Genomic DNA, 17,031 nt, shown 5'->3' with positions numbered 1-17,031 from the left:
TAACAAATGATATTCTGCAAAATGCAGCTACTAAAAATTATGTTGATATGTTTGCATATATATGTGTACTACATACATGAAGTTTGCAAAGATGGTGAGAAACTTATCTGGAAGATACAAATTAAGATTTTAACAATAATTCTAAATGGTAGGTTTTTAAAAAATTATTTTATATAAACTTGTTTTCTTTGTTGGTACATAGTTCTGAGTTTTAACACATGCATAGATTCATAAAACCCCGACCACAATCAGGATACAGAATAGTTCGGTTCCTTCACCTTCAAAATTCCATGTTGATGCTTCATGGTCAAATTCGCCACCCACCTTAATCCCTAGCAATCACTGAACTGCTGCTCTCCAGTCTATAGCTTTTGACATTTTGAGACTGTCATAGAAATGGATAGTTGTAAAATATGCAACATTTTGAAAGAGGCTTCTTTCACTTAGCATATTGTAGATTCACCCATGTTTCTGTATGAATAGTTGGTTCCTTGTTATTACTGAGAAACAGGAGGTACTAAAATTTGTTTATCCGTTCACCTACTGAAGGACATTGGGTTGTTTACAGTTTGGGACCATTATGAATAATGTTACTATAAACATTTGTATACAGATTTTAGTGTAGGCCGGGCGCGGTGGCTCACGCCTGTAATCCTAGCACTCTGGGAGGCCGAGGTGGGCGGATCGTTTGAGCTCAGGAGTTCGAGACCAGCCTGAGCAAGAGCGAGACCCCATCTCTACCAAAAATAGAAAGAAATTATATGGACAGCTAAAAATATATATAGAAAAAATTAGCCGGGCATGGTGGCGCATGCCTGTAGTCCCAGCTACTCGGGAGGCTGAGACAGGAGGATCGCTTGAGCTCAGGAGTTTGAGGTTGCTGTGAGCTAGGCTGACGCCACGGCACTCACTCTAGCCTGGGCAACAGAGTGAGACTCTGTCTCAAAAAAAAAAAAAAAAAAAAGATTTTAGTGTAAACATAAGTTTTCATTTCTCTAGGATAAATATTTGGGATTATTGGGTCATATGTTAAGTGTATGTTTAACTTTATAAGAAAATGTCCAATTGTTTTCTAGAGTAGCGGTACCATTTTGTATTCCCACTAGCAATATTTGAGGATTTCGACTGTTTTGCATCCTCGCCAGCATTTGCTATTGCCAGTCTCTTTTTCTCTCTCAGCATTCTAATAGGAACATAGTGGTATTTCACTTTGCTTCTAATTTGCATTTCTCCAGTGACTACTCATGTTGAGCATCCTTTCATATGCTTAATTGCCATCTGTATATCTTTTTTGGTGAAGCATCTGTTCAAATCTTTTGCAAATTTAAAAAACTGGGTTGTTTCCTTTTTGATAAATTTTGAGAGTTCTTTATATATGTTGGGCGCAAATTCTTTGTTCTGATTTAGAAATACTTTCTCCCACTTTAGCTTGATTTTCCATTCTCTTAAAAGTGTTTTTCACATAAGTTTTAAGTTGATAAATTCCAGTTTAACAATTGTTTCTCTTGTAGTGTTTTCAATGTTGTAACTAAGAACTCTTTGCCTAACTTAAGGTCATAAAGATTTTCTCCTATACTTTCTTCTAAGAATTTTAGAGTTTTTAAAATTTCATATTTAAATTTATGACCCATTTTGAATTCATTTTTTATGTAAAGTATACATTGAGGATCCACTTTTCTGCACATGGATTCCAAACTGATCTAGCACCACTGGTTGAAAGACCGACCATCCTTTTTCCATTTTTGAATTGCCTTTCTACCTTTGGCAAAAATCAATTGACTATGTTTGCTGGGGCTACTTCTAGACTTGTCTATTCTGCTAATACCAATGTTTTGATTACTGCAGCTTTATAGTAAGTATTAAAATCTGGTAGCATGAGTCCTCTAACCTAGGTTTTTTTTTTGAGACAGAGTCTTACTCTGTCTCCCCAGCTAGAGTGCAGTGCGCAGTGGTGTCATCATAGCTCACTGTGCCCTCAAACTCCTGGGCTCAAGTGATCCTCCTGCCTCAGCCTCCTGAGTAGCTGAGACTACAGGTGCAAGCCACACTGCCAGCTAATTTTTCTATATTTTAGTAGAGATGGGATCTCACTCCTGGCTCAGGCTGGTCTGAAACTCCTGAGCTCAAGCAATCCTCCTGCCTCAGCCTTCCAGATTGCTGGGATTACGGGCGTGAGCCACCGCGCCCAGCCCAATATAGTTGTTTTTCAAACTTGCTTTGGCTGTTCTAGTACCTTTGATTTTCCACTATAAATTTTAAAATCAGTTATCTGGCCAGGCATGGTGGCTCATGCCTATTATAGCACTTTGGGAGGGCAGGAGTTTGAGACCAGCCTGGGCAACATAATGAGACTCTATCTATATAAAAAAATTTTTAAAAATTAGCTGGTCATGGTGGCACATGCCTGTAGTCTCAGCTCCTCAGGAACCTAAGGCAGGAGATTGGTTGAGCCCAAGAGTTCGAAGATTGCAGTAAACAGTGATTGCGCCACTGCAGCCAGCCTGGCGGACAGAGTGAGAGCCTGTCTAAAATTAAAATAGTGTAAGAGAAATAAAATATCTATGTATACACAAATTGTTACTGGAATTTTAATTAGCAATGCATTACATTTACAGATCTATTTGAGGTGAACTGACATCTTAAAGATATTGAGGCTTCCAACCACAGAAATGATTTTTCTCTCCATTTACTTAGGTTTTCTTTGATTTCTTTCAACATTTTGTAGTTCAGCATACAGATGTTCCACATATTTTATTATATTTATACCTAAGTTTTACATTTTTGGAGCTACTGTAAACAGTACTACCTTTGAAATTTTGCTTCCCAATTGTTCGCTGATGGTATATAGAAACACACCTGATTTTTGTACATTAACCTTATAGCTTGTGCCCTTGCTCACTTACCAGTTTTAGAAGATTTTTGTAATTCTTTGTGTAGATAATCATGTTGTCTGCAAACACAGATAGCTTTCTTTCATTCCAATCCAAATTCTTTTCTTTAGAGAAACTGCCTCTGTCAGTTAGGCAGGAGTGCAGTGGCACAATCAGAGCTCACTGCAACCTTGAACTCTTGGGCTCAAGCAATCCTCCCACCTCAGCCTCTGCTGGTGAAAAATTCTCTAAGTTGTTCTTCATCTAAGAATGTCTTTATTTTACCTTCATACCTAGAGGAATATTTTTGCTGGATATAAAATTGCATGCAGTTCTTTTCCCCCTTTCAGCACAAAAAGAAAAAAAAATGTACTTCTGTCTTCTTACCTCTATAATTTTTAGAAAAAATCTGCAATAATTTTAATTTTTGTTCCCGTAAATCCAGTGTCATTTATCTCTGGGTGCTTTCAAGATTTTTTGTTTTAGTTTTCAGGAAGGATTTTGATGTGTGTGGAAGATTTTTTTTCTTTATCCTCTTTGATCTTGTTGCATGTGTAAATTTATTTCCTTCATCAAATTTGTGATGCTTTCAGTTATTACTACTTCAAATATTTTTCTACAACAATCTCATTCTCCTCTTCTTCTTTGACTCTGATGACATGAATGTTAGACTTTCTGATATTATCCCATTGGACCTCAAGGCCTGTTTAATTATATTCCAAATCTTTCTTTTCTCTCTGGTTGGTCTATATTCAAGTTCACTGACTTTCCTTATATCAGTTCCATTTTGCTATTTAGCCTATCCAAATTATAGTAGTTCCCCCTAACTGCAGCTTCACTTTCCAAGGTTTAAGTTACCCATGGTCAACCGTGGCCCGAAAACATTAAATGGAAAATTTCAGAAATAAACAATTCATTAGTTTCAAATCACATGTCATTCTGAGTAGTGTGATGAAATCTCACACTATCTCACTCTCCAGTGTATCCACACCATATATACTACCTGCTTGTTACTCACTTAGTAGTTGTCTTGGTTACCAGATCAATTGTCATAGTAGTATACTGCTCGTGTTCAAGTAACCCTTATTTTACTTAATAATGACCCCAAAGCACAAGAGTAGTGATGCTGGCAATTTAGATATGCCAAAGAGAAGCCATAAAGTGCTTCCTTTAAGTGAAGAGGTGAAAGTTTTTGACTTAATATAGAAAGAAAAAAACTGTATGCCGAAGTTGCTAAGATCTATGGTAAGAACAAATTTATCCGTGCAAATGTGAAGAACGAATAAGAAATTCATGCTAGTTTTATGGTTGCACCTCAAACTGCAAAAGTTATAGCCAGTGTGTATAATAAATGTTTGGTTAAAATGAAAAAGGCAATAAAGTTGTGGGTAGAAGATATGAACAGAATACATGTTTTGATTGATAGCAATGTGCTGCACCAGAAAGCATTGAGCATATTACAAAGACTTCAGCAAGGGATCCCCTGAAACAAGTGACAACAAATCATTTATAGCAAATAAGGGATGGTTACACAGATTCAGGAATAGGTTTGGACTGAAAAATATAAAAATTACTGAAGAGGCTGCATCTGCCAATGAAGAAGCTGCTGCCATATTTCTGGCAGAGCTGAAGAAGTTGATTAAGTAGTGCACTCCAGCACTGAAATCTTGAACTTCCGGGCTCAAGCCATCCTCCTGCCTCAGCCTCCCAAGTTGTTAGAACTGCAGGCGCACATCAACATGCCTGGCTAATTTTTCTAATTTTTTTCTAGAGACAGGGTCTCGCTATGTTGCCCAGGCTGGTCAAATCTTTAGTTGTGATAAAATCAGGCTCTTCTAGAAGATCCCCAAGAGAACCTATATTCATAAAAGTGCAAAGGAGGCACAAGGGCATGAGAGAAAAAGAGACCACATTCACTTTTATTATGGTATATTGTTATAAGTGTTTTATTTTATTAGTAGTTATTGTTGTTAATCTCTTATTGTGTCTAATTTATAAATTAAACATCATAAATATGTATGTATAGGAAAAAACATAGAAGTATATACATAGGGCTTGGTACTATCTGCGGTTTCAGACATTCAGTGAGGGTTTTGGAATGTATCCCTCATGGATAAGGGAGGACTATTGCACATATTTTTTACATAGTCTTGTATTTTGTGGCTTATATCTTCTTTTTTACTTTTAACCCAAGGTTAAGAGTGCTTCTATGTCCTTTTTTCCTCTCAACCAATCTTCAAGCAACTGATATTTCTAGGGATGTAAGAGTCTACAAAATCACTCTCACTTCAGTGTCAAAAAATAGTGATTAAAGCTGAAATGGAAGGCATACTATATTTTAAAAAAGCATTGAGAAAATAATTCAGAAGGAATAGGGTTCTAATTATAGCTCTTTCCACTTTTCTGTGTCTATTTCCTCATCTAGAAAATAAAAAACACTGGGCTAGTAATGTTTAAGGTTGTTTTCAGCACTCATATCCTAAGTATTACTTACTCTTTCAATCTGCTTTTCCATTTCTTTATGCTGTTCAAGATGAATTTTCTTTGCTTTTTCAAAGGCTAAACATATTTTCTCATGTTCTGTATTGATATTGGTTTCTAGACTTCTTATCTTTTCATTCTTTTCCTAGAAATATAAAACACTTTAAAAGAATATAATTGAAAACTAGTTTTACATAAAAGTATATCAGTCAAGCATTAAATATGTCACATTCTTTAAATCTTTAAAGAATCACAGTAGTTAATATTAATACCTCAAACTTTAACAAAATGGCTGTTTAAAAATATTTTATTAAGATGAGATTAAACTATTTAAAAATATTGAAAAGCATCAAAGAACAACCAGTTTCTTCAATTCTATTAGGATAAAAATGAGAAGACCTAGATAACAACTTGCCATACAGGCCTATTAACTTAAAAACATAGAAATAAGAAATGAATAATCAGAAGAGTTTAGTAGAATTTATACTTTCCTATTTGGTACGTTTCATAATAATGATACTAAAACAAACATGCTTTAACAAATTACATGCCTAAAAGTCACAGTAAATTTGTAACAACAAAGTTAAGTTTTACCATGAGCTCCTGTTCTAGTTCTGCATTTTTTGCAGCAATAGAGGAATAAGCGACTATTTTTTCTTCCAGCTGTTTCTCTAGAGTTAAAAGTTGAGAACATTTCTTTGTCATCTGAAAACACATTGGAATAAATACAAAATTATTTTTTAAAGATAATGATTTTGCATCTTAAATACCTGTTCTTCTTTTCAAAGTTTCAATACACTATGGTAATAAACATTTGGGATACAAAGTGAATAACTTTAATAATTATAAGTACTTTAAAAAAATAAATGACAATTTAGAAGAAAACCAAATAGTGAAAGGAAAACCAGGGATATACAACTTCTTCCATCTATGTAATATACAAGTAATTTAATTCAGACCCCTACATCCAAATAGGATTATACCCTAATCTATTTTTTTAAAGTAGCTGTTAAAGACTGAAATAACTATAATAAAATGTTAACAGCAGTTATTTCTAGCAATAGAATTATCAATGGTTTATTTTCATCTTTTTCCTTTTTTGTATTTTCATTTTTTCTACAAGACTGTATTTTTATAATTATAAAAAAGTTATTAATCTCAGTACTTGACAATTTTCTAAGTAAGCTAATAGCTATAATTAGACACTGCCTAAAATCTCCTGTTCCAGGATTAACATAAGTTTCTATCCCATGGGTCTTTTCCTTGGCCTTCGCTATAGACTTTTAGATGAAAAAGCAGACATTTAATAAGTGCCCCTATAGATGACTGCCTCCTCTGGTTTGAAGATTGAGTATAACATATATACACATTGTCCTGGTCCATAATCATCTAATCAGGCATATTTGCCCTTTCCTCAGTGAAAATGGAGACCATATAGTCACAGTACACCCATTCTTCTCAGAATGTAATTCATAGCATATCTGTATCAGACTGACATGCAGTTGTTTAAAACTGGAGATTCTTGTGCCATATCCCACGTATGCTGAATCAGAATTGCTGGAACAGGACCCAGAAATCTACATGTTTAACAGGCTTCATAAGTGGTTCCGAGTTTGCTAAAATTTGAAATCCTCTATTATCATTCCTTTTATTCCAACTACATAATCCAAATTCTTTACTTACAAACGTGTATTAACCATATTAACTTATAATGCACAAGAAACAATAGACTGCAATGCAGTATTAGTTTCACCAAATTTGAGACCTTTTAGGTCATTAGAGAATATTTTCCTACTTTTAACATAGGCTAAAACACAAAGGTTTCCAAATATAATGTTAAAAGAATTTATAACTCATGAGGTACCATTTTGTTTGAACTTATATATCTGGACTTAAACAGTTTTTATAGAAGCCTACAACAATACTTTTTTTCCTATCTCAAAATTTAATACATATTCCCAGCTAATTCCAAGCTTACTTCACTTTCTAGTTTGCTAGAGTTCGAAGCTTTCTCTAGCAGTTCCTCTTGAATCATCTGAAACTGACTAGTTCTGTGAGCCATGTTAACCTTCAAATCAGAATTTTCAGCTTCTATTTGTATCAGCTTAGTACGTAGTTCTTCTATGCCAGTAGCAAGTCTTTGCCTCTCTCTTTCATATTGCTTGTTCACAGTACGTTGATTTTGATCTTTTATACATTCTGCTAATAAACATGAAAGGAAAAGTGTTCTGAATAAGACTTTAAGAATAAAAACCTATTTAAATAGTTGGAAGATTTAATCATAAACAAAGTTTAGTTTCTGATCTAAAGTATACTAAAAGGGATGGAGAATGAGACATACAATAAGGAAAATATAATTAAAAAACAAGTACTTTCTAAATTAAATATATAACAAAAAGGAAAAGTTCTTTTGAATCAGTCACTTTTCTAGAAGCTAAAGACTACTCCTTTGTACCAGAAATTTAAGAGTCCTTCCCTACCTTTTATAATTCCATTTTTTTGGATAGAAATCATATAAAACATTTTTTTAAGTTATCCTGTTTCCTTAAACTGAAGTTAATCATAAAATTTATTTAGACAACTTGAGATTATTAAGAATATTTTTATGGGACTGGGCTTACACCTGTAATCCTAGCACTTTGGGAGGCCAAGGCAGGAGGATTGCTTGAGGCCAGGAGTTCAAGACCAGGCTAGGCAACATAGCAAGACCCTGTCTCTACAAAAAATACAAAACTTGGTCAGGCATGGTGGCAATGGGGCACACACCTGTAGTCCCAGCTACTTGGAGGCTGAGGCAGGAGGATCACTTGAGCCCAGGAGTTTGAGGCTGCAGTGAGCTATGATGACACCACCGCACTCTAGCCTGAGTGACAAAGGGAGATCCTGTCTCCAAAAAAAATAAAAAATAAAAAAAAGAGAATATTTTTATGTACCACATCTAGTTGCAGGTTCAAAAGCTACAAACAATGAATCCTTCCTAGTCCCATCTTCCTTCTCTCCAAATAGCTGATGAGAATTCAGTAATGCTTTGAAAAATTACCAAAGGTTATCACAGGAAGTTGTTTGACTACACCCTTTCTCCACTATAAACCTACATTAATATTTATCTCCCACTTCAAGGTAACTGAGCTTTCAGGAGTGCTTTAGTGAGGTATAAGTAGGTGCATACACGAGAATGCACACAGATGTGGAAACAAGTAGAGATGCACTTTGCCTTGAAGGGTTGTATAAGCAGCCATTTCCCATCAATTCTCCATATCCATAGTATTTCACTTACTAGGCTATCATCTGTCATCAGCTCTGTTCTTTGATGTCAGAAAATCAATGGCAATATATATATACTACTACCTTTAATATAATAAGTAGTACTCCCTCTGCTAATCCCATCATTCTCTTCCTTATTCTCTCTAATCACTTAGATATTCTATTTCTCTGCTGTCATCTCTGCTGCTAAGAGGCACTATATTTGAAGATAGACTATGATAAGCTAAACATGCATTTGTTACCCTAGGGTAACCACTAAAAAAATAAAGTAAAAAAGTATTGATAATGAATCAATAGTAGAGAAAAGAGGCCAGGGATGGTGGCTCATACCTATAATCCCAGCATTTTAGGAGGCCAAGGCAGGAGGATTGCTGGAAGCCAGGAGTTTGAGACCAGCCTCGGCAAAATTGCAAGATTCCACCTCTACAAATTTTTTTCGAGATAGGTTCTCGCTTTGTTGCCCAGACTAGAGTGCAGTGATTTCATCATAGCTTACTGCAGCCTTGAACTCCTGAGCACAAGCAATCCTCCTGCCTCAGCCTCCTAAGTAGTATAAGCATGGTGGGACTACAGGCACACACCACCATGCCTGGCTAATTTTTTAATTTTTGAGCCCAGAAGTTCAAGGTTACAGTGAGCTATGATCTCATTAGTACACTCTAGCTTGGGCAACAGAGCAAGACCCTGCTCTGATAAAAAAAATAGTGGAGAAAAAAATTGAATGCTAAAAAATACTTGATGCAAAAGGAGGCAGGAAAGATGAACAAAATGGAATAGAAAGCAAATACCAAGATGGCAGATTCAAATCCAAAAAGATCAATAGTTACATTAAATGTAAGTGATCTAAACATTCCAATAAAAAAAGCAAAAAATGTCTGTTTGGATATAGAAATAAGACTCAATTACATGCCTTCTATAAGAAATTCACTTTATATATAAAGACACAGGTTAAAAGGATGGAGAAAATATTTCAGGCAAACACTAATCAAAACAAGCTGAAGAGGCTATATTAATTTCAAGTAGCCTTCAGAATAAAGAATATTACGAGGAATTAAAAGGGTGTAAGCCCACTCAGACACAAAAAAACCAGGGGGTGGAGGGAAAAAATTTAATATAAATAAAAGGGTCCATTCAACAGGAAGATATAACCATTTTCAATTTACATGTATATAATATCTTTAAATACAAGAAGCAAAGATTGACAAAACTAAAATATGAACAAACCTACATATATAGCTGAAGATTTCAATTCTACTGTCTCAGTAATTGACAGGACAAATACATAGAAAATCATTAGGGATAAAGAAGACTTAAACAACACTCATCATCAACCAACTTAATGTGGTTGACATTCAAAAAGTACTCTAACCAGTAACTGCTGAATGCACAATTTTTTCAAGTGCACTTAGAACATTCACCAAGATAGACCAGAGGGTGGCCAATAAATGAAGTTTCAAAATGCTTTTAAAAAATAAAGTCATATAGAGTATGTTCTCTGACTACCACTAATAACACAAGAGTATCTGGAAAATCTCCAGATATGTGGAAATAAAACAAACATAGCCTATGAGTCAAAGAAATCACAAGGGATATTGAGATATTTTTAACTGAATGAAAATGAATATAAAATAAATTAAAATTAGTAGGATACAGTCAAAACATTGCTTAAGGGGAAGTTTTTACCCTTAAATACTTAGATGAGAAAAGAAGAGAGACCTAAAATCAATAATCTAAACTTTTAACTTTATGAAAGTTAAAAAAAAAAAAAAAAAAAAATTAAATGTAAAGTAAACTGGGAAGGAGTACAAGAGAATCCTGATGGAGATGTGTCTTGATTGTGGTATTGGTAACAAGAATATAAGCATATTAAAAAACAAATATGTGATATAACTTATCAAGCTGCATATTTTAAATGGGCACATCTGATTGAATGTAAATTTCATTTCAATAAACTGTAAAAAATTATGCAAAGTCCAAGATTTCCAAAATAATTTTTGCTGTCTTATCAGACCATAACTAGTAATAACATATTATCCAGTATGTTTGATAATGGAAACCAAATAGTTGACAATCCAGTTCTTTAAAAAACTATCATCAAGAACTGATTGTAATTTATTAAAACAATTCAATATAATATACTTACCTACTTGATTGCCACCTAGTTTTACAGGTTCGGTTTCTAAACTATTTAATTTGCTACTTTCTTGGCTGTCATTACAAATAATAAAACTCTGAGATAACTGACTTGCAGTCAGGTTTGCATGAAGCTTTTGAATTTCTGCCTCTTTTATTGCAAGCTTAATCCTGGAACAAAAGAAAAGAAGTAAAAAATATTAGAAAGTATCTCTTACTGTACTATTTTTTACCTTTTAAGTTGGTAAAAATTTTTAAATTCTGACATTATTCAATTCTTAGGCAGGACATGGAAAGTTCTATATACCACTGGTAGGACTGTAAATTGGTTCAGCCACTTTACAAACTTGATAGTACCTAGTACAATTGAAAATGTACATTTTCTATGACCCACCAATTTCACTTTTAGGAACATATGCTAGAGAAACTCTCATACAGATGTACAAGGAAACATGTATACAGATGTTCTTTACAGCTGTGGTCCCCAACCCAAGGCCCACCAGGCCGCACAGCAAGAGGCAAGCTGCAGTGAGGTAGGGAAGCCCTACCTGCACCCACAGCCGCTCCCCATCACTCCATCACCACCCAAGCCCCGCCCCGCGGCAGATCAGCGGGGGCCTCAGACCCTCATAGAAGCGCAAACCCCACTGCTAACTGCACGTGCGAGGGATCCAGGTTGTTGGCTCCCCAAGAGAATCCAACACCTAATGATCTCAGGCAGTAACGCCGCCCCCACCCCCCCCCCAACGTACGTGGAAAAACTGTCTTCCATGAAAAAGATCCCCCGTGTCAAAAAGGTTGGGGACCGCTGCTTACAGCACTGTTTGTAATAGAAAATAACTAGAGGCTGGGCGCGGTGGCTCACGCCTGTAATCCTAGCACTCTGGGAGGCCGAGGTGGGCGGATCGTTTGAGCTCAGGAGTTCGAGACCAGCCTGAGCAAGAGCGAGACCCCACCTCTACTAAAAATAGAAAGAAATTATATGGACAGCTAAAAATATATATAGAAAAAATTAGCCGGGCATGGTGGCACATGCCTGTAGTCCCAGCTACTTGGGAGGCTGAGACAGGAGGATCGCTTGAGCTCAGGAGTTTGAGGTTGCTGTGAGCTAGGCTGACGCCACGGCACTCACTCTAGACTGGGCAACAGAGTGAGACTCTGTCTCAAAAAAAAAAAAAAAAAAAAAGAAAATAACTAGAAACAAGGTAACTATCAATAAAGGAATGGATAAATAAATAGTGACATAGTTATAGGATAGAATCCTACGTGGCTATTAAAACTAAACTAACCACACAAATCCATCCATTGATCAATGACTCTATCTCAGTATGGATAACTTTTTAAAATGGTGCCGAGTGAAAAAGCAAAATTACAAACAATATAAACATACAGTACATTTATATTCGTGTGTGTGAAGGCAAACATTCAAAATGGTAGAAAAATACATATCTCATCTTTTGGATACTTAGGGGGACAGTGGGACTAGCAGTAAGGATCAAAAGGTATTATCCATCCTGTAATGTTTTATTTTGTATTTAGAGAAACAGATTTGAAACAAGTAGCACAAAATGTCAAGAAGAATCCATTCTTAGTTGCGGAATCACAGACATTTGTTATAATACTCTCTGGATTTGTCTGCATATTTTTTAAATTTCTCAATTAAAGATCTCAATTTAATTACCACTAAAAAAATATTCTATTTGCTATAACTTCAGAATCTGAAAATTATACCTCAATTCCGAAATCACCAATTTATTTGCCTCACAGCAGCCAATGCAACTGTCTTCCTTTTTTGACAAACTACTCATCTGGTACTTAGAAAGAGATGATTTAAAACCAAGTATTTCTCTTTTTAACTGCAAGTTTAAAAACAAACATATATAAACTTTTAATATGCAAGTAGAATGCAATTGCTTTTTTATTCATAACTCCAAGTGTGAAAAATTATATGAATTTCATAAAAACAACCTAAGGTTCATCAATAGGAGAATGTATAAATACATTATAAAATATTAATACAATGGGAAAACTACAATAGTTAAGATAAACCAGAGTTATATAAGTCAATATGGATATATCTTATATAATAATACTGGGTGAAAAACAAATTACAATGGCAAACATAGTATTTTTTAAAATATACTACAGAGTATGTATATTTTTAGATGCATCTATATGTGACAATATTTAAAACGTGGATGAAAAGGATACACATGAATTTCAGAATAGTTGAGGAGAGAGGAAGAGAACTGGGATCTGATAAGGTACATTAAGAAGCTTTATCTGTAAAATTTTATTCTAAAAAGATCTAAAGCTGGGTAATACGTATCCCAGATTTTGTAAATGCTGTGCTAGATTGGTCTCTATACTTTTCTGTATGTTTGAATAATATACAATTTTAAGAAACAGTTATTAAATGGAGCAATTAAAACACTTAATGACTACTACCTTCAAACTATAACCAAATCACACCTTCTAGAAATAAAAAAAAAAATCACATTTCCTAATCATACCATTCTTAGCACTGTATGAAACATATGATCAAGCAACATTACCATACCACCTTCAGAATCATATATCAAATAATTCTTGACACTGAACACAAATGAGAATGTCAATTTAAAATTGCTATCTGCATGTAATTACTTTCTAATTTCAACAGCAAACAGTATTTTAAAAATCTAAGCTAATAAACAGCATCCTAGGAAGCAGATATAAACAGAAGAGCTAAGATTCATATGTTTTAGTTTAAATTCTGCTACTTGCTAGTTGGTAAGTTATTTACTTCCTTGGATCTAGATTTCTTTACCAATAAAATGATGGTATTGAATCAGATGATTTCTAAGATCCCTTTTTAGTTCATAATTCCATGTTTAAAAATAGTTTAATATTGGTAAGATTTTATCATTTAGTCTACCATACATTCATATGTGAAACCAATCATAATATTTTTATCTCTAGTTTTTCCCTGATCTTACCTTTATTTTACACCTACTGATAGTAAATTCCTGACATAAGTATAGTTATTTTCTTCCTAATCTCACATATATAACTCAAAGAGAAAGGGCGGCAGACCATTATCATAAAAACATTTTAAAATTCTATGCCATTCTTTTGTACATATTCATGAAGTACATGTTATAATTTGATACAAGCATATAACATAATGATTAAATCAGGGTAATTAGGGACATGATTCATCTGAAACACTAATCATTGCTTTATGTTGGGAACACTTGAAAACTTCTAGATATTTTGAAATATAATAAATTATTGTTAACTATAGTTGCCCTACTGCACTATTGAACACTAGAACTTTTTCCTTCTATTTAACAGTATTACCCATTAACCAACACCTCTTCATTACCCCTTCCTACCACCCTTACCAACCTCTAGTAGCCACCATTCTATTCACTACCTCCATGAGATCAATTTTTGTTTTAGGTCCCATATATGAATGTGAAAATGCAATATTTGCCTTTCTGTGCCTGGTTTATTTCACTTAAAATAATGTCCTCCAGTTTCATCCATGTTTCTGCAAATGGCAAAATTTCCTTCTTTTTCATGGCTAAGTAATATCCCGTTGTGTACACATACCACATCTTCTTTATCCATTCGTCCCTTAATAAACACTTAAGCTGATTCCATATTTTAGTCATTGTGAATAATGCTGCAATAAACACAGAAGTACAAATATCTTCTGGTTACATTTTATGCCTTTGCCTCACCCAAGCGAGGTGTAGAGGCATGCCCTTCCCCTCTACAATGCTCACCATGATGGTGTCCATCAGTTGTGAGTTTACCCCCAGCAACCACCTAATCCCTGGAGAATATTACTACCGTGTGAGCACCACAATGTTGATTAGTTAGTGCCAATTTGATGTATGCCATTTTAATAAGTACATGAAAAGTTGCTCAACATTAGCCATCAGGGAAATGCAAATTAAAACCACAATTAAAATCACACTCACTGAGATGGCCATAATAAAAAAGATAAGACAATAACAAGTACTGGTGAGGATGTGGGAAAACAGGAACCCTCATAAATTGCTGGTGAGAATGTAAAATGGTGCACACATTTTAGAAAAGTTTGGCATAAATTTACCATATGACCTAGCAATTCTATAATTCTCCTCCTAGGTATGTACCCAAGAGAAATGAAAATATGTCCACACAAAGACCTGTAAGCATTCTTGAGAAACTTTGGTTCTCAAAAATAGAAAAAAATAAAAATAAAAATAAAAGACTTATAAGCAAATGTTCATACCAGCATTATTCAAAACAGCCCACAAGTGGAAAAAACCCAAATGTCCATCAACCAGTTATGGATAAAATGTGGTATATCTATACAATGAAACGTGTAGCAATAAAAAAGCGAAATACTGATATATGTCACATCATGAATGACTCTCAAAAACATTAAGAATGCAAAAGACCACATATTATATGATTTTATTGATATAAATGTCCAGAAAAGACAAATTTATAGAGGCAGAAATTATTAGTGACTTCCTAGGGGTGGGTGTGGATACAGGTACTAATTATAAATGGGTACAAGTTATCTTTTGGGGATGACAGAAATGTTTGAAAACTAGATCATGGTGATTTTTACAAAACTTGTAAATTTCCTAAAACTCATGGACTAGCACACTTAAAATGGGTTAATGTAATGATATATAAATTATACCTCAATAAAGCTGTTTTTAAAAATAATTTTGTGCCATTCTTATATATGGCACCTGAGAGACAGAGAAAGGGTGGTATAGTAGAATGGTAAGTACAGGGAAAAAAAATAGAGATTAGATAGAAAAGAAATTAATGACTAAAAGCACAGATAGGCAGGAAAAGAAGCTACTAAGCAACCACAAAATGATGGTCTTGTCAAATCACTTCGGTAAAATGTTTCTCTTCCATTATATAATCAAGTATAGTACATTTCCTTTCATACATACTTACTGGCAACTGGGATATAAGTTTTTCCAAACTTCTCAATTCTACCCTTGAACTTTCAATTTCTTGCTGACACAAATCCAGTCGCTCATTTTGTGTTGCAACACGGACCTTTAATTCTCGGTTTTCATTCATTAGAGAAAATTTTTCTCTAAGTATTTCATCTTTGTCCTCTAGCTCACTCTCTAGTGCCAGAATACTTTGCCTAGATTCAGTTAATTGTGCCATGACTTCTGAATTTTTCACTGCCATGATCCTTAATTTTTCTTTTCCATTGTTATTTTCTTCTTTTAACTGCCTATGAAGAAAAAAGAATAAAAATGAAAAAATATGCATTCATTTTTAATAAACATATTTAGTTAATCTCACTTTTAAAATTTTTTGAATCATTATCTGCTCACATTTACTGAATGCCTACTTTCTGCATGCCAGGTACTCATGACTTTATGTGGTTGGCAGGCATTATTATTATTTCCTTTTTACAGATGAGGAAATCAAGGCATTCAAAAGGTAATGTAACTTTCCCAGTGTCTCACAGAAAACAGTAGGGCAGGACAGTTCTACTATCTTAGAAGCATTTATGTTCTGTTTAAAATGTGTAAGACAGGAAATCTAACTCCACAATACCCAACACAACATTGTGCAGTGTCAAGACAGTTTTGGATACTATAAGGAAAAATCATGAACTCCCTAAGTTAAAGTCTAATCTACCATTAACAAATTATCAGGTAGTAATATTACTGAACATACATATCTATCTATAAAAACATGCCTAATATTAGAATAATCTTATGCTTAGAACTGTTACTGCATTTCATCAGTTCACTTTTTCACATCACTGAAATTGGAATTATCAATAGTTCCTTAAAAGAGCTGTCAGCTAAGCAGTAGTTGCAATGTAGTTTCATTGCCTATGTATACGTAAACATCAAAAGAACGTGCAGTAAAACTAGCAGAATTGGTGCATGTAAATGGGAAGAAAAACCAGGAGGTAACAATGGAGCACTTGGAACCCACAGAAACAAATGCTTGTGGGGAGGAGTGGGATATGTGTTAAATCAGATACATAGCAAGATTCCTAAAACAGAAGTCAAAAGCCACCAGGCCAGCCTGAGCAAGAGCGAGACCCCGTCTCTACTAAATATGGAAAGAAAATAGCTGGACAACTAAAAATATACATAGAAAAAATTAGCCGGGCATGGTGGTGCATGCCTGTAGCCCCAGCTACTTGGGAGGCTGAGGCAGAAGGATAGCTTGAGCCCAGGAGTTTGAGGTTGCTGTGAGCTAGGCTGATGCCACAGCACTCTAGCCAGAGCAACAGAGCAAGACTCTG

At 34.6% G+C, this 17,031-nt stretch overlaps 1 protein-coding gene across 3 annotated transcripts in view; it reads right to left on the bottom strand.

The window, feature by feature from the left end:
- Window positions 1-17,031, bottom strand: part of CCDC18 (coiled-coil domain containing 18) — a 93,648-nt gene that overhangs the window by 51,238 nt on the left and 25,379 nt on the right. For 2 of the 3 annotated variants that reach the window (XM_069478220.1, XM_069478222.1), the window contains exons 8-13: window positions 15,705-15,996; window positions 12,480-12,604; window positions 10,759-10,919; window positions 7,330-7,553; window positions 5,946-6,056; window positions 5,365-5,496 (exon numbers count right to left, since the gene is read on the bottom strand). In XM_069478220.1, the coding sequence (XP_069334321.1) occupies window positions 5,365-5,496; window positions 5,946-6,056; window positions 7,330-7,553; window positions 10,759-10,919; window positions 12,480-12,604; window positions 15,705-15,996 (1,045 nt within the window). The remainder of the gene's footprint in view (window positions 1-5,364; window positions 5,497-5,945; window positions 6,057-7,329; window positions 7,554-10,758; window positions 10,920-12,479; window positions 12,605-15,704; window positions 15,997-17,031) is intronic. The other variant, XM_069478221.1, reaches the window with a different exon arrangement.

This window comes from Eulemur rufifrons, chromosome 8, assembly GCF_041146395.1.
Source record: "Eulemur rufifrons isolate Redbay chromosome 8, OSU_ERuf_1, whole genome shotgun sequence".
Taxonomy (NCBI): Eukaryota; Metazoa; Chordata; class Mammalia; order Primates; family Lemuridae; genus Eulemur; species Eulemur rufifrons.
The sequence above is the reverse complement of the archived record's forward strand: the minus strand, read 5'-3'. Positions and strand labels throughout refer to the sequence as shown.